At 35.2% G+C, this 24146-nt stretch overlaps 1 protein-coding gene across 1 annotated transcript; it reads right to left on the bottom strand.

Moving 5' to 3' along the window:
• Positions 1-1389: 1389 nt before the first annotated feature.
• On the bottom strand, positions 1390-12786 carry LOC107463377 (probable manganese-transporting ATPase PDR2). The gene is given in 22 exon segments (XM_052252581.1): positions 1390-2670; positions 2672-2772; positions 3285-3401; positions 3494-3605; positions 3844-3995; positions 4962-5033; positions 5135-5200; positions 5386-5514; positions 6358-6466; positions 6821-6900; positions 7276-7401; positions 7481-7531; positions 7641-7823; positions 7925-8011; positions 8109-8219; positions 8323-8427; positions 9250-9304; positions 9388-9560; positions 9656-9728; positions 10246-10448; positions 12130-12222; positions 12316-12786. Coding segments are annotated over 22 exon segments (3348 nt in total). The 5' UTR covers positions 12565-12786; the 3' UTR covers positions 1390-1769.
• Positions 12787-24146: the final 11360 nt, after the last annotated feature.

Genomic DNA, 24146 nt, shown 5'->3' with positions numbered 1-24146 from the left:
AGATTGACTTAATAACATTTCAAAAATTGTAATTTATATTTCTTTTAAAAGATTTTTTTAAAAAAATATTTTTATATAATAAATAAATAAATACTTTTAGAGTGAATACCACATCCGTCTTCTGACAATTATTTCGAAAGGACAACCTCAAGAAAAAAAAATACCCAATTTGGCTCTTGAAATTTTTTTTTGAGATTGATTAACCCTGTGAAAAAAAACATTGATTTTTTTTGGCATAGGGGCTAATCAGTCCCATAAAAATAAATCTCGGAATCGGGTTGGTATTTTTTTCCGTCAAAGACTTTGTTGTCTTTTGAAGTAATTGTCAGAGGGACTATTTTGGGTTTTTCTCGTACTTTTATATCATTATATCCAAATATATAATTGATAAATAAAAAGATCTTTTTATATAAGATATCCAAACATAAAATTATTTTTACTTTTCTATAAAATATTTTAAAAAAAGATAACTAAAAAAATATTTTCTTTAAAACTCACCCAAACAAATAGTAAAATTAGTCCATTTAATATGATTCACGTAATCTCATCATATATGTGAATTGAGCATGTTTTGATCCAAGTAAACTATATTTTTATCTACAAAAGATTCTATATTTTATGAAATAATCCCTTAAAAAATGACATTTTGTCATCCAAAAATTGTTGTGACAAAATACATCACTTTTTTTCATAAGTGACATGACTTCCAATTTTTTATTAAAATATATAAAAAAATATTTAGAAGATACATACAAAAATTGATCTTTGCATCTTATTTTCAACCTTTTTTTTTACTACTCACATAAAAACTAACAAAAAAAATTCACTCTGACATAAAATTATTTTTCAAAGCAGTTCTACAAAAAAGTCGCATCAAAATATAATCCCTAGACTCCTATTTTGAATATCTCTATAATTAGTAATTAGTGCAATTTCAAATTGAGATTGTTTTTGAAAAACTAAAATATCATTACTTTCCTTTCAAAATTATTTTGCCAAAAATTTAAATTAAATCCTTTTGAGAATCCAAATGGTATTTTTCTTTCCAAATTCCTATTGGCACGGAATCTCTGCTCAAATGTGAGGACGGAGCAGTCCTTTCAACAGTGTTCCTCATCTTTTGCAGGTAGAATTGTAGATGTTGTAAACCAGTAATGTAGACATTATTATATACTTATATAGGACCAAGGGTTCTTCAGCAATTATTAACACAACCTGGTCAAATACTTTGCCTAGTTGCTTTGCTTTATTTCTCTCTTTATAACACCCAAAATAAAAAATGTTTATACAAATGTCTATATAATCGAATTCTCATGTTCACATATTTCAAAATAGGTCTTGTAATTTCCACCAAGCTAGAAGTAAATCTCTAACACCATACTTAACAAATGCAATTAAACACGTTCTTATCATTGATCCAAATATTCAAATAAACTCGTTTAACTTGGTAAGAAGTTGCAAAGGAAAATTAGTTTAAGTTCGTTCCTGTGTTTGGTAAAATGAATAGTAGCATTTAAACAATAAAAAACTCCTGTACTAAGCAAAACATCTGAGATAACTAGGGAGGGCACGAGCACTAAAATTCATACCTTTCTCCCAAAAATGATTTTGACATTAGATAATCTCTCCGTCCATCATGGGAAAATAACTATGAGACTAACAAAATTCATCGTGCCAAGTATTTCTCCTAACTAGCTCAAGTCTCTGACCTAACCATCACTGCATTGCCCATGGTAACCGTATTCTCTTTTATCACATCTCTCCACCACTTAGACCTCTTTTTTCTTTTCAAAGTTAGATACCGCGTGCCTTTGGCGCTTCTTCCATGCAGGGATCTTACCAGGGAAGGCCCATCTCAATAGTCTCTCCCATGAGTAGCATATCAAAAACATTAGAAGTGCCCATATTAATAGTTTGTCCCTCAATCCCACTGGCAGTGGCACCAACTTCAACCAGTCATTTAAGTCCCTGAAGAGATCGGATGTAATCGCTGTAAAGAAACCTACGGCTGCTATAAGAGCATACCGGAACGGCTTGTTTTCTGAGATACTCTGGTTGAAGGGATGGCCCATGTAGTTCACGGCAAAAGTAGCAACCTGAAGCATCATGCTGACCATGTATGAAACAGTGTTGACCAAGTTGGGATGAAAATCTGCATCTGGTTCGATGCATTCATCTGGCATGTATTTTTCAGCCTCTTTCACAGATGAGATCAAGAATAATAAGTGAATGGCAAATTGCCCCATAAGGGAAAGGAAAACATAAGCACAGAAGATATTGGGGTGGGGCCGTTCAGCTGAGAGGGTGGGAAGAGGGCGGGCATGGGAGATAAAGAGGAAAAACGCAGCAGTGAAGACACCACTTATTGTGGCCTGCACATCACCTAGTTTGACACCATCCAGATACATGACACTCAACACATATGCAGTAGCAAGGCAGTTGAGGCCCAAAATTTTAAACATCTGGAGGGTTGTCACCAGGGTACTCCGACCTTGACGAATTATGTCAGTGGTGGGAGCAACAGATGCATGCTTTGCAGTGAAAGGGGATGCCATTGACGCATCACCAAGCTTGACAACGGGGGCACGGCCATCTTCCTCGTTAAGCTCTTCAAACATCTTCTTGAGCTTCTGTCGTTGCATATCAATCTAGTGCAGGCCTGGATTTCTTCGTTTTGACAGATTTTGAACCTTCTTCCCCAGCTGACTCTTTAGAGGAGCTTCCACTTTGAGTTGGAGGCATCGCATTTAGAAGAGCAACTCCTACATGGGCCTAAATTATAAGTTAGACTTGAGTTATTCAGCTTCTTGGTAAAAGATACTTGCAAGTTACTAAAGAGCTATTATGATGCGACTATGAGACTATTAGTATCACAGGTTACAACCAATGATAATATATAGAATGTCGATGCAAACATATATTTGACTAACTAAGAAAAATATCAGAGCGGTCATAATCACTTACTTTCAAAATCCATCTAAAAAAACTTGTGATTATAAGCTGTTTTAAATCCAAAACAAACCATGCAGACATATTGTCTTAATGCAAGAGATTTATTAAAAGAAAGCAATCTCATTTAGATATCCAAAAATAGTTGCAGTTACTTCCATATGAGGTTTTTGAATATGCTTGTTTTCTTGGTAGATGCAGAGGTTGTAATTTGTCAACAGACTGAAAACTTAGGGCCTGATTGGTCTTTGTTTTTATTTTCAGTGCTTTCTATATTTTCTCGTCATTTTTCTTAGCAAAATCATGGGGGGAAAAAAGCTATAAACACCAATAACCTGTTTCAATGCCCCAACATCATTGGTTCCATCCCCACACATCAAAGTTATCCGTCCCACTGTCTTGTAAGTGGTCAGGATAAGTTCTTTCTGTTCAGGTGCAACTCTAGCAAACACCTGAAATAACAATTCAACAATGTCATGACTCATGATAATTGCAGTACCAAAAACTCAGCTCTAATGTTTAGTCATTAAAAATAGATCAGAACCTTCACATAAGGAATAACTCGAAGATGAGCTGATGACTGTTGCAACATTTCAAAGCAATCACCTCCAACACACAGATCATGAGTTTCCGATAAAGACTCAACCTCTTTCTCGCTGAAATCAATTAATATGTGATCGTTTTAGAATATGAGATACGCATGACTTCTAAAATAAGCTTGGAAACGGTAGGGTCCAAGAACTAGAGTTTAATTATTTGGCAGAGAGACGGATATAATATACCTTTATCACAAAACACAGAAAACTAACTAAGAAAGCAAATTATAGAAGTTAAAAACAACGCAACAAAAAATCAGAGAGAAGATAGTGCAACCAGGAAAAATGAGAAAAATACCTGTAGGGAATATTTGCAGTCTCATCAGGGGACATCCATTTATATCCCACACCATCACTTGCTGGGCCAAGGATTAATGTAGGTTTTGATATAATATGAACTTGGCTGGCAACATGGCAAGCTGTCAGAGCTTGGTCACCAGTAATCATCACCTATCAATTCCGTAGAGAAAGATGTCTTTGGTTAGTTGTTACAGTTAAGTAAGGACCAAGAAGCTCCTAAATATAGCATACCAAGCTATCCATCTGCCCCACCCAAAAAAGAAGGGGGTTCAGAGGTGGTTAACATAAATCAATAGAATACAATAGATCAAACATTGCTTACCAAAATCCTCGAGTATTTAAAAAAAAGCAGGCAAGCTAACCAAAAGACAATACCCCAATAAAAATGTATGAGTGTTTATTTAAGTAATTGAGTGGCAGTATTTCCATTCTTGATTGAACTCTAATCATAAAACTTTTGTACTAAAAATTTTTGGAGTTCAATAAAAAAATTAACAAGGATTTGGTCCTGCTAAAAGACTAATTCCTAATGGTTCAACATCACATCTTTAATGGTTTCCCTCTACCCATGAACAGTTTCACATTTCCAAATCATCTGTTATTGACTTCGCATTATTAATGTCTTCTATTTTATACGAGCTACCCCAACCTTGTATCCACAAACCCCAGTTTTATCTCACTTATGGTTAATTACACGGATAAAACAATGCTATGATGTTCTATTATAAACACTTCATTCTCTTTAATGATCTAATCTCTAATCTTATTATTCTTACTGAACTTGGTATGCCCATCCACCTTGATATATTCATGTGTATGATTCTGTCCTTTTAAGGTGTTATTGCTAGAACCTTACTACAAGAAAGTTAAATAATGGATTCTACTGGCCTGAATGTGCTCAATTCCAAATTTGTTGATCATATACAAATCAATCAATAATCCGAAGCACCTCTGACACAGATATTGACACCATAAAACAAAATAGCGAATTTTCAAGAAGGGAAGCTGACTCCCACTAGATACTTGAGCTTTTAGGTTGTCTACAAGGAAGTCTTTCACAGCCAAGAATGAACTAGCGTTTTTCCAAGAGAAGTTGATGAATCAAAGCCTACTTACCAAGTCATGTGAAGACCCTTTCAGTTCGGATAAAACAATGGCCGAATCTGACCTTATAGGACAATTAAATACCTGAAAATAACTTAATACCAACTTAGTATCATGTCAACAAGAAAAATTATGTGCATTGACGATAATGATTAATGAATATGAGGAGGAGGTAGATTAATTACCACAAAACCAGCAAAAGTAAGTCCACTCTCTACTCCATCCCTATCCAAGCCTCTAGCTTCACTGACCTTCAAGAATTAAAGATATAGTTAGCAACAGTTGAAAGCATAAAGGTGGTAGCTAATGATGAAGGAAAACAAAGGGAGAGCGGAGAAGCAGAATGGGGAAAAAGGAATGTCCAATACACTTATTAACATGAAACAAAAAAGAAAGTTGGATATATGTAAAAAGAGTGAACCCATGAGATTCATACTGTCATGTCAGGAAGAGACTTGTAGGCCAAAGCAAGAACACGAGACCCCTGACGCGTATACTTCTTGTAGGTTTCAACATATGATGGTGGTACGTCAATGAGCCTATCTTGAATAATTTCTGGGGCACCCTGAAAGTCCATAATGACTTCATTAGATGGATTCGTTAAAGGCCAAAGCACACTAGTTCCTAGAGTTTAAACATCTTCCATAACATAAAGATGCATGCACAGTAAGGTTCATTGTTGATCAACCAAGCAATAAAGAGTAATAGGGAAAAAATAAAGGAAAAAAAAAACTTGGAAATCAGAATGAAAAGACTCCAGGATTTTGAATGGCACTGGCACCAGTTCCTACACATACTTCATTGTAGAATGCCACATCCATAAAAGCTCTACATAAATCAGGTTAAGTTTACTGGTCAGCCAAAATCAATAGACCCAACTGCCAAACCCCATTCCACCAAAACAAGATAAATAATTGCAGTGATGACATTAACTATTATTTACCAACACTTACTGCAGCATTCAACATGAATGGATTAGTTATAAGTTCAGGTAGCAAAAGAGAGAAACAATAGAAAATGAGCGTTTTGTAATCAAATAGTAGGGTTTAATTTTAAAATTAACATATAATAAGCGCTAATACATGTAAATATAATTCAATCAAGACAGGATGGCCAAAGATTTATGTGAAATTTTTTACAATAACTTTTTTACAATAGTATCAGCATATATAAAACAAAAATATTGCAATAACCGAAAATAGTGAAACATGTTATATTTAACTGGCAACCAACACTTTGACCCAAGAAAACAACAAAAGAACTAAAGAAACAACAGTGGGTATTATCGTCATCCTATTCTAGAATCAAAAGAGACGTGCCCCAACTTAAATCGAAAGGATTTGATTATGTAACATGCATGAATAGAATATTACAGATATTAAAACAGGACGATAAGCAACCAGCAAACCTTCACAAAGGCAAAAAACTCCTCCTGAATGCGAACAATAACAGCCATTCGTTTTAAGTGAGATGCAAAATGGTACCGCTGAACAATTTGGACAGGTTGGCCACTACCCCTACAATTTGAAAACATATCATGACAAATCAAACACAATGTATAGAGAGCTGCAAAAGTTACAAAGGAAAAGCACAAAATCTGAGAAAACATGAATATAAACCAAAAGATATCATAAAGGCTATTTGTAACATAATCACACAATCACATAATCTTTTACAATAACTATATGTCATTCCAGTCAAAGAAAAAAAAACTATGTCATTGTTCTATCGTAACTGTATCAACCCAATCATAAAAAGTTTCTATGTCATAAATCTCACATGGATTAAAAAGACAACTGAACTGAAAAATTATTTATCTAAATCATAGAGAGGACATGCAGAATTGAACAGCAAAAATAGATTTAACTTACTTTTTTGGAACAGCCTTCTCATCAGATTTATAACTCCAATCAATTCCCTTAAGTGCAGCCTTCTCAAGAGGATCACCAACCTGTTGAACATTAAGGAATGCATAGGAATGTTGAACATAGTAAACAAAAAACAATAGAAAGGATAAATAAACATATATACAAGTCCTGCTAGCTCTCTATCCAGAATTATGAAAGATAACGTTAAAAAAAACTAATAATGATCAAGTTTACTTACAAAAATCTACATTATATATACAAACACACACTCTCTGAAATGTGACAAGCTACTGTGTTTTACTAAGCACTAGAACTGAGAGAGAGAGAGAGAGAGAGAGAGAGAGAGAGAGAGAGAGAGAGAGAGAGAGAGAGAGAGAGAGAGAGAGAGAGAGAGAGAGAGAGAGAGAGAGAGAGAGAGAGAGAGAGAGAGAGAGAGAGAGAGAGAGAGAGATGCATACCAGCTTATTATCAACAAATACCAAAGCATGGCAAGAAGCCAGGATTTCCACAGTTCGCACTGGCACTCTACTCATGTCAGATTCCAAATCAGTGGTTCCATTCAAACCAACAACTCCAGAAAATTCCTACATCATAGTGGGGAGAAAAGTTATGGAACAGAGTATGGTCTCAATGGCTAGGTAAATACCACCGCTGATAGCATACCATGTCATCAGATGTCAGTGTCCCAGTCTTGTCAAAACAACATATATCAACCTATTGGCAAGTTCAAAAATTCAACAAGTACCACTGTGAATATATAAGCCACATATAACAAGGAAAGGATGTACAAGAGCAGAAAAAATAGTGGCAACACTCCAGGTACCTTCCCAGCAAATGGTATTCGGAAAGGCTCTGTGCAAAAAATCCCACGTCGCGCCAATGCAATCAAGGAAGTATTTACAGCAATTGATAACTCCATCGGTAACTCGGGCGGAATCACAGAAGTAACAATAAGTGAACAACTTAGTATAAGTTTGTACTTGCTTCTTGTGGGATCCTCTAATCCCTGCACCATACAATTAACATCACAATTCACTATTCAGACCAAGCCATGTCAACTGTGACCTTTCAGTTCTCGTATAAGAAGTGAAGAGGAGAGGGGAAAACCTTGATAAGCACATAACCAGCAGCAATCAGAGCAAATACAACCAAGAATAAGATGAACAGTCCACTTTCCCAGCTATTGGCAGTAACCTGTGATATAAAATTTAGAAAGCCAAGAAAATACATCACTTCATAAAAAAAGGCACTGGGGTTACATGCTTGGGCAAAATAAACTGCATCAATTTACCCTTTCTGTGGAGAATAAGATTGTTCGCATCAACTTTCCTTGACTAGTTTCGAACCCCGTTCTAAGCACAACAGCCAGGCAGCCACCATCAGGCGTTTTCAGAGGGAAAGTCTGAATCCAGCAAGATTTGCCAAAAAGAAACAAGATCAGAAAGCATGAGAATAACCACCTTCACATCAATCGAAAATGTATAAATTTCCTAGCCTGAAATCACCTTATCTGGAGTGTGCTGCAGTATTTTGGTTCCACCAAATAAGACATGACTTTTATCTCGCCTAATTGACAGCTTCTCCTCGTTTCCCCTTCCCGTGATTGAAACCTACAAGGATGTTCAAATCTAAATGAGAATCATCCATGAACAATGTATGATCCAGCACTCTCTCTTTCATGGGAACGTTTGGGCCGGGGACAATAATGAATCCTCAATAGTCAGATACATTATGTCACAAGTAAACATGGACAGCTGGACATGCATAGATATTCAAAATTATGAAAGAACAAAATCATAAACTGCATAGGATCAACACTGTTATATATAGAAAAATGGACATGAAAACAGGGGCGATCCAATCAGACACAGCAGGTCGCATAGGACACTGGCAACAAACCACATATTGAGCATAATATTTGATCATATCAGAAACATCCGACTAAAGAAGTTACTCAGCTTACAGGTTTCTCAATTAGTTTGCACAGAAGGCTGGACAAGAAACCACATATTGAGCAAAATTTTCTATCATATCAGTAATATCCATCTAAACAAGTTGATCAGCTTAAAAGTTAAAACTCAATTAGAGCTTAGCAGTTTGCAAAGGAGGCTGGGCAACAAACCACATCATACCAGTAATATCCATCTAAACAAGTTGCTCAGCATACATGTTAAAACTGAATTTTCATAATTGTCTATCAAACAGGATATATAACCAGCAGAATTGTATGCCATTTCCAAGGGGCCGTCAACAAATTACTACTACAGCAGGCAACAATGTCTAAACCAGGAAAGAAATAGATGTTCCAATTTGCCAAACAGGTAAGGGGTCATCTACTCAGTTTAACAAAATATAATCACCAACCCCAACAAATGACTTTATATTTTTAAATATCATATATCCATAGAGAGTAGATCAGAAAAGAGAAACACCTTCCATTGAGGAGTAGACTCGCCTGTCAGAATAGCTTCAGAGAGTTTAACCCACCTATAATCCACACAATATGTAAGGAAAAATAAAATTTACTCCATTGAAACTAAATATTGAGTTTACAAAATGAGACAACATACTTGCCACCACGATGGACCATAAGGATCTGACTATCCACTCTAACACGCCTTAACTCAGTAAGAGTCTTCAACCGACTCTTTGCCATGGTTGATTCAAACATAAACAGCATAAATAGAGTGAACAAACTGTAATACCAATATTCATCCAAACACCAGAGACCCACACAGAAAACCTGATCAAGATAGAAGCAGAAACTAGTTAAGAGTTAGCAAGGAAAATATAGACATATAAGAGAAATGAAGAAATAAAGCAATACAGAACGAATACCTGAAAAACAAAAAAAGGCTCCATGCAATGCTCTTTCATCAATTTCTGAAAGGTTGGCTGAGGATAATCAAATCTGCAATATCGATATGCAGACATTATAGAGGGCAATACTAATAAACAAAATGATTAGAGCACGGATTAAAAAGTAAAAGGTAATCAAGATTGTCAAAAGTAGGCCATTGCATCAATTGTAGTTAAGTTCAGCACCACAAATTGTTATGCGGGGCAGTAGATGCAAATGAAATTTACAAGGGTAAAGTATGTTTTATGTCCCTAACGTTTGTGATTTTCTTCAAAAATACCCCTAACGTTTAATTGCACTCAATTTTGACACTAATGTTTTTTATTTGCATCAAAATTACCCATGGACGTTGAATCCATCTAAAATATTAGGAACAAAATTGAAAACGTATGGGGTAGTTTTGAAACAAATCAAAAACATTAGGGACAAAATTGAATGAATCAAAAAAGTTAGGAACAAAATTAAATGAAATTAAACGTTAGGAGTACTTTTGAAAAAAAATAAAACGTTAGGGACAAAAAGCATACTTGCCAATTTATAATAAAGGACAAAGTAAAAGGAAACTCACACATTCCGCCCCCATTTCTCTGTAGCAGCAAGGATTTTAGCTTCAGAGCCATGCCCACTACACTTGAGATAATGTCCAAATGTTTCCTTTGTAGGATAAGAAAGTTTGCAAAATGTTCCCTTCTCATTTGAAAATACAAAACACTGTTTTCTAAACTCAAAGTAAATCTCCTCCAGATCCGTCGCCGATGAAGAACCTGCAGGCTACAGATGCATTGATGCAAACACTTAACCTTGTAGGCAACCAAACCAAGAGCATCTAAAAGATGAAACGGGTAAAACAAAATAAAAACTCCATCTGAAAGTCCAGGAGGCAACAGATAGATGGATTCAGAGCATGCACACCTCAAAACTAGTAAGCAGAGCTAGCATGCAACAAGCTGATTTTAAATATCAAGCAAAAGGATGCATTGCATATTCACAGTGCAGTCTGCTTTAGACATGTTGAGAAATATCAAAGTAAGGAATCACAAGTGGGCACAACTACAATTAGCAAATACAAATATGATATCAAAACACGCATTTCGGATATAAGGTAAGCAAATATGTACATATAGGCACATCTACTTATTCCTTTCTTACCCGAAAAAGCTAACCTGCTGGTTCCTTAAGAAACAAAGAAAAAAGAGAATAAGACAACCAAGTACCTCGTGCATATTCAAGGTGCATTCTACTTTAGATATATGGAGAATTATCAAAGTAAGAATTCACAATAGTGCACAACAAAGGTCACTAAATACCGATATGCAATAACAAGCATGTGTCAAACAAACTAAGCTACAATTGCACAAATAGGATTGTCTATTCTTTTCAAACCTGAACATCGTGATTCCCTATCAATTGCTTAAAAACACTTCGAATTTTTTTGGTTTGCATGGCCGTTTTGTGTGGGGTGGGGAGGGGGGATCCAATGTAGATATACGTGACCCTACCCTCACAAGTCGGAGAGGCTACTTTTAGGATTTGAACCCATGACCTCTAATTCACAATGTAACAACCGTATGCCAGGATCAAGGCACACCCTCTAAAATAACCATCATCCCAACATCATAAAGAATCTAAGATGATCACCCATGCTGTAAACAAGGTAACAGAAAAAACTGACATTGAAAATTCTGGCCTTCCTTTACAAAACATAAGCATCTGGTTAATGCATAACACTTATCAAAGCTCTGTCTTCTACACCTCTCAAAACCTATATATCAGCATATGAGGAGTTGCAATAAATCCCTGGATGTATGCAACTTGTATTAGTTCTAGACTTCTAGTAAGTAGTAACCATACCTGCACTCCAGCCACATGCCAAAATACATAAAATAAATCAAACCCCTCCCCCCTTTTTCCCCTGGGGACCTGCATTCTCATTCAAGTTTGCACCCAACCATTTTCCATCCCAGTTCACTCAAAACCAACCAGCTTACAAGGTAAATTCCACATACAAACTCCACAACTCACCAAACTACCATCCAAATTCTCCAGTTCATTATTTTGTATCGATAAACACAAATTCCCAGATAAAGCAATACAGATATCCAGAAGAAGAGAAACAGTCACTCCCATCCATCCTATAGTCCAAATATAAGGACACGAACAGTGTTCAATTATCACACAGTCGAATTCCAAATATACCTTTAAGTCTTCCATCCAGTAACACTGTCCTCATTCAAGTCAACAACACCAAGAAATGCACATCCCAATGTATACCTCACTTCTCATCACAAAACAAAACCGCAAAATCAGGTCTAACAACTGCAGTTCAATTCATCCCCAATCACTCAAAACGCAGTCAAACACTTAAAGGCAAGTCTAGCAAACACTACTTCAGATAATAACAAGTACATCCATTTCAAACAAAAACTAAATCGATCCTAAACCGCAAGCTTACAATTTTCCGAAACCTGAGCGGCACGACCTCTTTGGAACCGGAAAACTTCGCCGGCGTTATCTTGCAAGAATCAGCTTGGTGAATATCTCTGACCTGAATGCAAAAACACACAAAGAAAAAGATATAAAAAAACTCCGCTGATCATCAACGCAAAGCAACAGCGTCTAGAACACGCGCGTGCCGTACCTTGCTGAAATGTGCAAAACACTTGAAATCAACGGACCAACCAGTGAAAAGCCAAACGAGGATATGGAGAGCAACGAGGCCGCCGAAAACGATGGCGGCGTCGACGAAGTCCAGGCTCGGGAGGATCGAGGCGAGCCATACGCCGTAGAGAACAGCGAAGGGCCAAACGTCGAGTCGCCACGGCAGTTGTTTCTTCCGCATCAAATCGACGCGGTCAACCACCTTGCCGCCGACGTGGAAGCTCGACATTGCGCCGCAGCCGAAGAATAAACGGTTACGGCAGCTGTGGAATCGAATCGTAAGATCGAAGGATGATTAGGGTTTTTGAGTTCAGATCTGAAGGGAATTAGAGGAAACTGAGATTTGGGGAAAAGATAAGTTCGGGGTTTTGAGGTTTTCGAAGAAAGTTAGAGAAAAGTGTCTTCAGTTCCCAGCTTTTTTGGGGCTGATTACTGATTAGTGATTACTGCGGTTACTACGATGATTTTAGTAACTTAACTAGTAAAGCTGCATTGCTTGTTTCTTGTTCTAAATTAACCTTGCACAAATTCTTTGATTCTTAACATTTTAGCATTTTTAATTTATTTTAGATTCCAATTTGATCTCAACAGATTTTGGATTGAACATTTAAGTTGGTAAAATTTTTTTACTTTTTAAGATTTTCAAAAATTTTGTTCACATAAATGTCCTATATATCACCTTAAATTAAAGAATTCTGCTAGAGAGATAACAAAAATTACGAATAATGTAAATAAAGGGCTGCTCTCAGGTCCAATAATCTCAACCTAATTATCCATCCTTATTTTCACTTTTACCGTTTACCTGCACTAAACCCTAATTTCATCATTCCTAGCGTTATCTCCCCTTGTACTGTCGTCCACCGTCACCAGTCACGAAGCTTCTCTGCGCCACCGCTGCTTCATCTACATGGTTCGTCGCCGCTGCTCGACGCTACATCGCTATCTCTCCCTCCACGCCGCGCCACTCTTTATTCGCTATTGAAGCCCGCGAAATGCGCGCCTCTTCTTCTATCTCGACGCGTCGAAATCTTCGTTCTGCTATTTGTTCCGATGCAGTATCTCTGGCCAAGCCTCCACATCGCGCCGTCGAGTATTCCTTGTCTTCCACTGCGCGTCGCAGGTGTTCGTTCACTCCATTGGTATACAGTAGGTTAGTATATAGTTCAAGGTTTATGTTACAGAGAAAGTAAAACGGTATGCTTCTTTTTATATACCATGGATGTTTCTTTCCATGTATATAAGATACTAGATGTTTCTTTTTATATACACCGAATATTTCTTTCCTATCCATATAGTCATAAACTATACTGGATGTTTCTTTTTAACGCGCACCTCGCGTCAGAACTCTCTTTGGCAGCGACGGAGAACTGTGGAGGCAGAGACAGGATGCGATGTGATAGTGGGATGAGAAAAAATGGAACGTAGTGTGAAGGTGTATTTAGAGAAAGTTAGGTTGTCTAGTTTTAATTATTCAAATTCAAAAATATGATTATTCCTAATTAAATAAAAATCTAATTTTTAAATTTAATTTAACATTCTCTTTTTAACCCGTTGTTTACGTTATTCACAATTAGCGTTGTCCCTAACACTTTCTCTAAATTAAAAATGTAAATACATGGATTTTCAAAATCGATTCAATTCGAACAAAATCGATTAATTGAACAAATAAAATAAAATAGATCAAAATAAAAAAATAAAAAAATTAATATTTTGCAATTTTTTTTAGTTTGGTTTGATTTTTAATTCTAGTAGGAATAATCTGAACCAAGTCAAACTGAAGAGATAATATACCAATAAAAAAGGTCATTTACGCTAATAAAATGAATGGAGTTCAAAATTATACAGATGTTCTAAATTGGAATTGGTTTCACACCCTGTCCTAAACATTTCTATATAAATCAAATCAAATTGACTCGATTTACGCTATTTACATATAAATCGAATCAAGTTGATTCGATTTAGTGAAACAATGCGTTTTGGTAACCCGCAATAGTTTACCGTCGAAATTTTTCGATAGTAAAGATGACGTAAATTCAAATCATGCATCCCTTCCCCCTCATTCGAACCCTCACCAACATTACCACCATCCCTTTCCCTCTCGCGCTCCAACCGCCGCCACCGAGACCACCGCCGTTGCCACCCTCTCCGTCGCCATCAACCCCCACTGCCAATGCTGCCTTCTTCTCCTTCTTCCCCTCCCTCTCAACGTCACTGTGGTCCTTTTCTCCTTCTCGTTTCGCCCTTCTCAACCCATAGCCTGCAGCTCCCTGCTCTGGCTTTTCACGATCGCCACCTCTAGCGTCAGTAACAACTTTGTGTCGTTGCCTTCCTCCCTCCTTCTCTATTTCCTTCTACACCCTACATTCAAGGTTCTTTATTTGGACTTTTTTCCTTTTCAAATCCTGTTAGTTAGTTTTAGTCCATTAAATTGGTTTAATTAGTTTAGCTGGTTTAATTTTCTATTTAGTATATTTAGGTAGTTAGGATAGTTTATTTTAGATTTACAGGTTCTAAATTGTTGCTGAAAGTGTCTGAAATTATTCTCAGTTTGCTGGTTGAATTAAGGGAGAAATTGTTGCTAAGTGTATTTGGTTAATTATTTGATTGTACTCATTCACTGTGTTAATTGTTGTTTTGTTGTTTTGCTATTTTGAATTAATTAGACTACTGTCTAATGAATTTATGATCAATGATGTTGACTTTTTTTGGTGTCATTGATGTTGAACTTTGTGAATTGGTGTTGCAAAGATTATTTGTTAATGCTAAGTTATGTTGTTTATGACTTTGGATGGCCAATGTTTGTAAATATACCTCAAAAAGCTTTTTATTAAAAATTTTGGTCAATCTCTTGAAATCATTGCTTGTTCTCCTCTTGTTTTGACTATTTGCAATGATGAAATTTGATTTGTTTTTCCATTGACCGACGTTTTTGAATTTTGAATGTTTGATGTTTGTTACTTAATATTGCAAGTTTGATACATTGTACCTTATGGAATTTGATTTGTTTAATTTTAGTTTAATTCATTTTAGATTTGATTAGAATTTTAATTTTAATTTTAATTTTCAATAAGTTTTAAAGTTTCTTCAGTTTGGTTTTCTAATCTTAGTGGATTTAGTTTTCAATTTTGAATTGTTGAAGAGTTTGGAATTATCTAATTGTATTAATTATTGTGTTGATGAATGTTTTACTGAGAAATTGTTTGATAATTTGATATTTGTAGATATATTGATAGGTAGAGGTGCTGCGAATCAGGTTGCTGGTCATGGTCTTAGCCGTGGTCGAGATAGAGGGAGGATTTTTTCCGGTAACCCCGGGATTTCGGCCTCCTCTCCCTCGACTATGACTACCTCGATGATGCCACAAGTTGCAGGTTTGGCGGATCAGCCGTTCATTATGGTCCCTAACCCCAACTACGCTCCTTCGTCTACAGCGATGACGCCGCCTCCTGCTGCTCAGCATCCCGCATCCATGTTGACGCTGCATCTAGTGACAGATACTGTAGTCCCGGATTCCAACCATGGCAGTGAGCCAGCAACTAATCCCCCACCATCACCTCTCATTGTACGGTTGAAGATTTGACCTGATGACAACATGGGGTAAATATCAATTTGAGTCTCATGTATTTTGTGACTTTGTGTTTATTGGTTATCGCTAAAAGTACCTGAAAATTTATTCTAGTTTAGCAGATTTAGGTTTAAATGCTGGTTAGGGTTTTTAAGTTTCAATGATTATGATTAACATTGTTGCTAAAAGTTCCTAATAATTGATTCATATCAAGTGGATTTATGTTTATTTGGTTGCCTGTTTAGTGTTTCATGTTTCAATGATTATGGTTGTTGCTGAAAGTTCCTGGAAATAGATTCATTTTTAGTGGATTTAGGTTGATTTTGGTTGGCTGACTTGTGTTTTTAAGTTTCAATGATTATGATTAAACTTATTGATGAAAGTTCCTGCTAATTGATTCCTGTCTAGTGGATTTAGGTTTATTTTGGTTGTCTGTTTAGTGTTTCCTGTTTCAATGATTATGGATGTTACTGAAATTTCCTGAAAATAGATTCCTTCTTAATGGATTTAGGTTGATTTGGTTGGCTGGCTTATGTTTTTAAGTTTCAAAAATTATGATTAATTTTGTTGATGAAAGTTCCTGCTAATTGATTTCTGTTTAGTGGATTTAGATATATTTGGTTCATGTTTAGTGTTTTCTATTTCAATGATTATGGTTGTTGCTGAAAGTTCCTAAAAATATATTCATTTTTAGTGGATTTAGGTTGATTTGGTTGGCTGGCTTTTGTTTTTAAGTTTCAATGATAATGATTAACTTTATTGAAAAAAGTTCCTGCTAATTGATTCTTATCTATTGGATTTAGGTTGATTATTGTTTGTGGGTTGTTAGGTTAGCACCAATAACAACGCGTGTACTCTGGAGATGACTGATGTCATCAAACTGATGTACGACCATCCCAAGCCCAACTACACGAAGATCCCCGCTGAGACCAGAGAACGACGGTTTCAGAAATGGGCGGTAATTAATACTTTTTATGTTCAAACCTTTTTATCTAGTTTATATCTTCTATCTTACTTAACTAATTTTAAAGTTTCTTTGTTCTAACTACACTTTATGTGGGACGCTGAACACGACCTTACCATCAGAAAGATATTCCACCATAAAATAGGTCGGCGGCTCCAGCAGATGCTGGATGATGTTCATCAGGAGCGGGACCACCAGACGCAGTGGCTCCGACCAGACATAAAGAAGGTGTTTGTTCCTTAGGAGACCGATGAGAAGTTCCGGTATCGGTGTCTCACCAACAGAGCTAATAGGGCATCGGCCAGGTCGTCCGAGTGTACCGGTGGCTAAGCAATCTTTATGAAGACGAAGGACAGGCTGGTATGTAAAGTGACTTGAATTTTGTTAATAACTTAGTTATATTCTTCTGCATACCAATACTCGACATCCTAATCATATTGTTTCAATGCAACATGTGTAGTTGAAGTTGTTGGATAGTGAGGCGACGTTGGCAGAGATGTTCAAGTACACCCACACGCTCAAGGAGAACAAAGAGATATTTGTTGATCAATAATCTCAGGACCATTATGTGAGTAAATATACATCTAATTATCTTCTATTATAAAATTATTAGAGATTAAATGTATATTTGTCGATGTACTAATCACAATAACTTGTGTTAATTACACAGGAGTCCTACATACAGAGACTAAAGGCCACAACTCAGCAGTCTCAGCAAGGTGGGGAGGATACCGCCAATGGCTCTGCAACTGTTGTTGTCAATCCCGATGCAGTTTGGCACGAGACTGCCTTAGCACCGAACAAGAACCGCATATACGAGATGAGGTCGTTCTTCGCCAGCAACCTCCGCACATCCACATTCAAGCCATCATCAGGCTCTGCCACCATTCGAGTCGTCGAGCCCGAGGAAGGCGTGGATTTGGTGCTGTAAGTGCAGGAGCTCTAAAGCAGCAAGCTTAGAATGTTAATGATTATCGGGAGAGGTATCAGGAGATTCTCAACTACGTGATGTCTATAGATGAGCTCATACTGGAGTGGAGGGAGTCTCTAGAGCGGATGCAGTGTATAGAGGCTTAGATGGAGGTGTATCAAGCCCAAATACCGCTGGTATCAACCCTGTTGGTGGCAGCAGTCCTGCAGGTGGTAACAATCCTCAGGTGGCAGCGGTCCTGCAGGTGGCAGCGGTCCTACTGTGGGTGGCAACTCTCCTGCTGGTGGCATAAGGATATCACTACCTTCTGCGTCGCCAACTAGGGCCATGGTATTGACGACAACGACTACCTAGATCTGTAGTTTTTAGTTTTTTATTTTATTGTTTCATGGTATTTATTTGATGTACTTAACTTTTAATTTATCTGAACATTGTATTATTTATTTTAAATAAAATTTTTTTATTATTTATGAATGGACTACTAACTGTGTGAAAAAGATTTAAGTTTAGAATTAAATTTGACCATTTATTTCAAATTAAAAAAGATAAAAAATTGACATTACCGTAGGAATAATCCGACGGTAATAGTGCGCGAAACAACATTTTTTATCGCCAATAATGTCGTTGGATGAATCCGCTGGTAACCAATTAGTTTTCTGAGACGATAATCCGTTGCAATTTCCAACATTAATTACCATCGGATAAAAAAATTTAGACAGTAAATATTTACCAGCGAGATTTATACTGTCTGATTGTTTCCGACAATACTTAGCGTTTTTCTTGTAGTGTCAATACTAACCAATGACTTACAATGCCTGAAGGCCTCGATACACGGGGGGATGTCCAAAAAAGTCGATGAAAATATCCTAATGACTCATCGACTTGCCCACCAACTCGCACATGACTCGTCTTCAACCCTGCACCACTACCTGGCATCGTTATCTGCTCACCCAGTACCCATCTCGGCAACTCATTAACGACTCTTTTCAATCTCTGTAAATCTATGCAACGACCTTCTGCTTAGCCAACCAAACCATCTTATAAGTCAGTATGAATCTAAAATGTGCCTCTATTGCATTCTACAACACCTTGATCTACACGGCAGCATCAACTCTAATCGTAGGGAGTATGAAAGCCGAAATAACATGATAATCAAGCATCCTATGAACATTAGATATCGACGTGGCCAGACAAGTCTGAGGTCCATTGTACGGTCTTACCTCCCAGATACCCTTCCATTGGCGGAGAGTGATCCGAATCAACCATGTGTAATCGTTGCCAAAATCCTTACACTTCCCATGGTACTTGCAAAGATCATATTCCAATATTCTGTACTGGATCCCACGGCGGTTGCTATAAGTCTTTACACTTAAGACGACCTGCTCTTTTTTCTGAAACTGCTGACCAACTCAGAACTTAGCTAGACCTCCTATATCCTGTGTATCTCTGACCCCAAATCCATAAGTTACTCCAGGTAACCCATGATGCATCATGGCCTCCAAGTTTAAAGTTGAAAAGTGCGGTGGATACTGATGAGTTCTTGAACTAGATGCTCCACCACCCTCAACTGGAATACTCATCGATATATCATCATTACTATCATCAGCAATCGTGTCGGGCTCTACGTCATCATCATCATTATCACACAGTACATCTTCAACACTATCTGGTGCTCCACCCTCCTAAAAAATTAGGATCATAACAAGAGTACCCGCCAACGCAATAGTAAGCTCATCGAAGAGTCGATTATCACCTATTTCTCCGTCACACATGGGTTTAGATCAGCTGCAAAGGACGGAGATGCAACCAAAATGCCTCAGGTGCAATCACAGGCAGAGATGATGAAGAACCAACAGGCATTGAACTAGAGGCAGCTGGCATTACAGTAGAGTGAAGATTCTCGTTCAATCCTCCCGAACTACATAGCACGTCTACAAGCTTGGTCAATAGCTCAGGGGTCCTTTCCTCGAAAAACTGACGACGATAGTGGAACATAACTTGCGAATATTCGTTACTGTTTATGACGAAAGAATTGTACTTCACACCATACGCAAAACAAAAATTGAAATTCTATAGAATAATTTCTCCACCCGTTTAATGTCATGCAATCCCAATTTTTGGATTATAGTATTGTAAACATAATGAAACTCTTAGAAGGTTTGTTGAAGACATTCAACGGATCCTTATTAGTAAATTTTATTCCCGATTGCGTTTTTTTTTTAATCGACCCTCTATAGTGCAAGAACTAAAAAACTATCATCATTAGCCATTTTGAATCCCACTATGATGAGGATTTCACGTTCAGCTCCTATTTATATAACCTTAAAGTGGTCCCTGAAGTTACAATCAAGCCTCAAAGTGGTTCTTGAAATTAATAGTTACTCAATTTTGTCCCCGAACTTGTACTCCATAACTGATACTCCTTTCCCTTTTCCCAACCCCTTTCTCAGTTTTCCTTTTCCTTTCCCTTCCATGCTCTCCTTCCCCTTTTCCATTTCCAATTCTCCTTTCTTTTTTCCTTCTACAGTCCCTTTCCCCTTCTCTAGTTTCTCTCTCCTTTTCCCTTCCACGCTCCCTTTTTCCTTCCCTAACCCGTCTCTACTTCCCCTTTCCCTTTTTCTTTCCATAATCACTGTCAATAAAAATCAGTACTTTATAACTATTTAAGCAATTCAAAAGAAACAAAATAATAAGTTGTTAATTCACAGAGAGAAATCACGAAAGATGGAAAGAATTATCATCCTCTTCTGAGAGGAGGTAGCAGAAAAGAGAAAAGTTATAGTCATGGCCTATCTTCCTCTCAGATGCAAATTATGGCTTTCTTCTGTAAAACCCTATTGCCTTCTCTTCCATTAAACAAAGAACAAAATCATGCATTTTCAGCCTTCTATAATATTTTTGGTTCCCAGACTCCATTGACTGATGAGGTGAATTTTGTTTTATTCATGTAAATCTTGCATGTGCTATTTTTTTCAATGGTCATCACAAGCTTAGCCAATTTGATTTAATTATTGTACTTGAATCTTTAGCGTTAGTGTGTTACAATTAAACAATAGAGAGGAATTTGTGAATTGAATACAATTTGGACGGAAGGGAAAGGGGAGACTCGTTTTTTTTTTAATAAATACAAAACGACGTCGTTTCAATGGTCTCCAATGGTAAGGATGGACGGAAATTATTTTAGGGACTACTATGAGTCTCGGAGGACACTTTTGGGGACGAATTTGAGTAATTATTAATTTCAAGAATTACTTTGAAACTCGAGTGCAAGTTCAGGAAGTACTTTGATATTTAACTCAACTATATATATGTAACACCAGATGCAGTAGATCGAATATACTTGATTCGATTTAACCATGCAAAACCCTATTCACGTAAATCGAATCTATTAATATCAATTTATGTGTTCCAGTACTAAATCAAATTGATTAAATTCAATTTATATATTGTAGGAATAAATCGAATTATATTAATTTGATTTACATAAAGGATGGATAAATCTAATTCATTAAATTCGATTTATATGGAGAAAAGTTAAATCGAATTGATCTGCTTCGATATATATAATTTTATTGTCAAAATCAGACATGAATATAATGTTATATCATTTAAGACTATCATGTAATATTGATTTTCATTTAGTTTGTTTAGGTATTTTACCCTATCATTTATGTTATTTATTTTCCATTTGATAAATATTTTTCATGGCTTTTATAAGTAGTAATAATAAAATAAATAAATAAATGAATAAGTAAATAAACTAATTATATTAAATACAAGAAAGTAAAATTAAAAACTAAATTAGTATTTATTATAAAATTAATTTATATAACTTTTGAAATTAAATTAAAATACAAATATATGTAATATTTATATTTTGTCATATAATAAGGTTATATCTTATATTTACATATTTTTAATTTTCTCTCTTTTCAGTTTTTGTTTTCTTTTCTCTTGATTCAAATACATTTAACGAAATTGAAGGTTTGTAAGTAAAAAACTTGGATCAATTTTTCTAAACAAAGATGTTAAAAAATAAAAAGTAAAAACTTATTATTTTTAAATTATAATAATAAATTCATATAAGATAAAAATTAGAAAATTTAAATTATAATTTTTTATTTTTCTTTCAAAAAATTAGTCATACTTAGGAGTAGAAATAAGTCAGGGCAAGTCAAACTTTGTTCTTAACAGACTTAACCTATTATGTAGTTAATTGATACGAGTCTGCTCTTCAGTCTGTTGTAGGCTTTTTTTAAAGTACTAAGCCTGTTATTCAACTTGGTTTGACTTGAAATCTGTTAAAAAATCTGATAAATTTTTTTTACAAAAATAAAAATATTATTTAAAAAAACTATTTTTTTATAAAATATTTATTGTAATATGTCATATTTAATATTTATAAGAATTTTCAAATTTTAAAGTATTTAAAATATACAAAAATATTTATAATTAAATATAATAAATTTAAAATATCTCATAATTTTATTAATAATAAAAAATTATTTATATATGCAATTATGTATTAACAGGTCCAGATATGACAAATCAGTAAAGCTAATTAATGAGCCTGGACTTGGTTTATTAACATATTAAGACTTTTATAAAAGTTTGAATCTGTGTCTATTTTATAATAAGCCAAGTTATAGACTCTGACAAGCTGCTTGGCATTTTTCCACTCCTAGTCACACCCAACAATAATTTTATACTATTATAATTTTTTTTCTTCTCACTTTTCTTTCCATCCAAAGAAAGGAAAATTTTCACTCTATTTTCTTTTCATCTATTTTCTATTCATCCAAACAACATATAAATAACTCAACTTTTCTTTCTATTTTCTTTTCTCTTATTTTCTTTCTTTCTATTTTCTTTTCTTTCATTTTCTTTCTAACATCCAAACAAAATGTAAAGGCTTAACACTATGTTTGGTTTAAGAAAAAATAAGAAGAAAGAAAAAGGATGGAAGGAAAATAAATAGAAAATATTATTTTCTTTTGTTTGGATCCTAAAAAAATGGGAAGAGAGGAAAATTTTTTTGTGGATCTCACCAAAATTTTTTTTCATTCACAACAAGTAAAAAACAAGGATAGAAAGATTATTTTTTGTGTATTTACAATATTACCCATAATTATATTATTAATAAATTATAATATTTTAAATATTTAAAAAATACGATAAAATATAAATAAATAAAAATATTTTTATTTTATTTTATTTTATTATAATTGTATTAATGTAATTTTATACTATTATGATTTTCTTTCTGTTTACTTTTTTTCCATTCAAACAAAAGAAAATTTTATTCCTATTTTCTTTCCATCCATTTTCTCTTCATTCAAACAACACATAAATAACGACTTATTTTTTTTTTTATATTGTAGGAGTGTGTGAGTTGTGCTTGGTTATGGTGTATACAAATGTTAGACACAATTGTGGGACAGGCTTTTTTGAACAATGGCAGGAAGAAATTGGACTGTCCGAATTCTTTGTTAAGAAATTTGTTGATCACAAATCGGACCGTCCGATTAGTTTTTTTTTTTTAAATCAAATCCGACCCTCCGTTTATAGTTTTTTTTTCTTAAACTGAAAACGGACCCTCCGTTTAGAATTTTGGTTTTTTCGATTTTATCTTAAAATAAAAACGGACCTTCCATTTTTAGACCATTTTTTTAAGAATCAAAACGGACCCTCCGAATTTTATTAAAAAATATATTTTTTTTAGATACCTGATCAAGTTCTTTGCTCTAAATCTTTCGGTCCTCCAGACACCACATACACGAAAAATACCTCTATTCTCTATAACGCTGTATCATTCTATACTATCTTCTATATTAAAAATAAAAAACGATAAATAACTCCACTTTGTTTTTATTTTTTCTCTCATTTTTTTTCTCTCATTTTTTTTCCATATCCAAACAAAGCCTTTGAGAATGGCAAGTACTAGAACCTTTTCAATCTACCGGCCTAATTCATTTAAACCCGAGTTAAATGGGTCAGACATGTCCTATATCAAGTGATTTTAGATTTTTAATTTTAAGTTTGATTTCATTTAACATCAGCTCGACAAATCATACGGGCTTCCTCAAATTTATTTAATTAAAAAAGTGGAAAACAGGTTAATTTTCCAAAGAAAAAAAATCCATAAACGCCCTTTTTTGTTTAAATTAGTATTAGTACACTAATTCACAGCTCTTTTTTTTCTTTATCAGGATTAAACGCGTTAGCTGGGTTGAATTGGATCTTAAGTTATCTGAAATATAAAATTACTAAGCCCATTTAATGTTTTATAACTAGAAAAATTCGTTCGTTTAAATCGAATATCTAATAAATCTAAGAGTATTTTAATAGTCA

Source organism: Arachis duranensis, chromosome 8 (assembly GCF_000817695.3).
Source record: "Arachis duranensis cultivar V14167 chromosome 8, aradu.V14167.gnm2.J7QH, whole genome shotgun sequence".
Taxonomy (NCBI): Eukaryota; Viridiplantae; Streptophyta; class Magnoliopsida; order Fabales; family Fabaceae; genus Arachis; species Arachis duranensis.
Note: the sequence above shows the minus strand (reverse complement) of the source record. Positions and strands in the feature narration are given on the sequence as shown.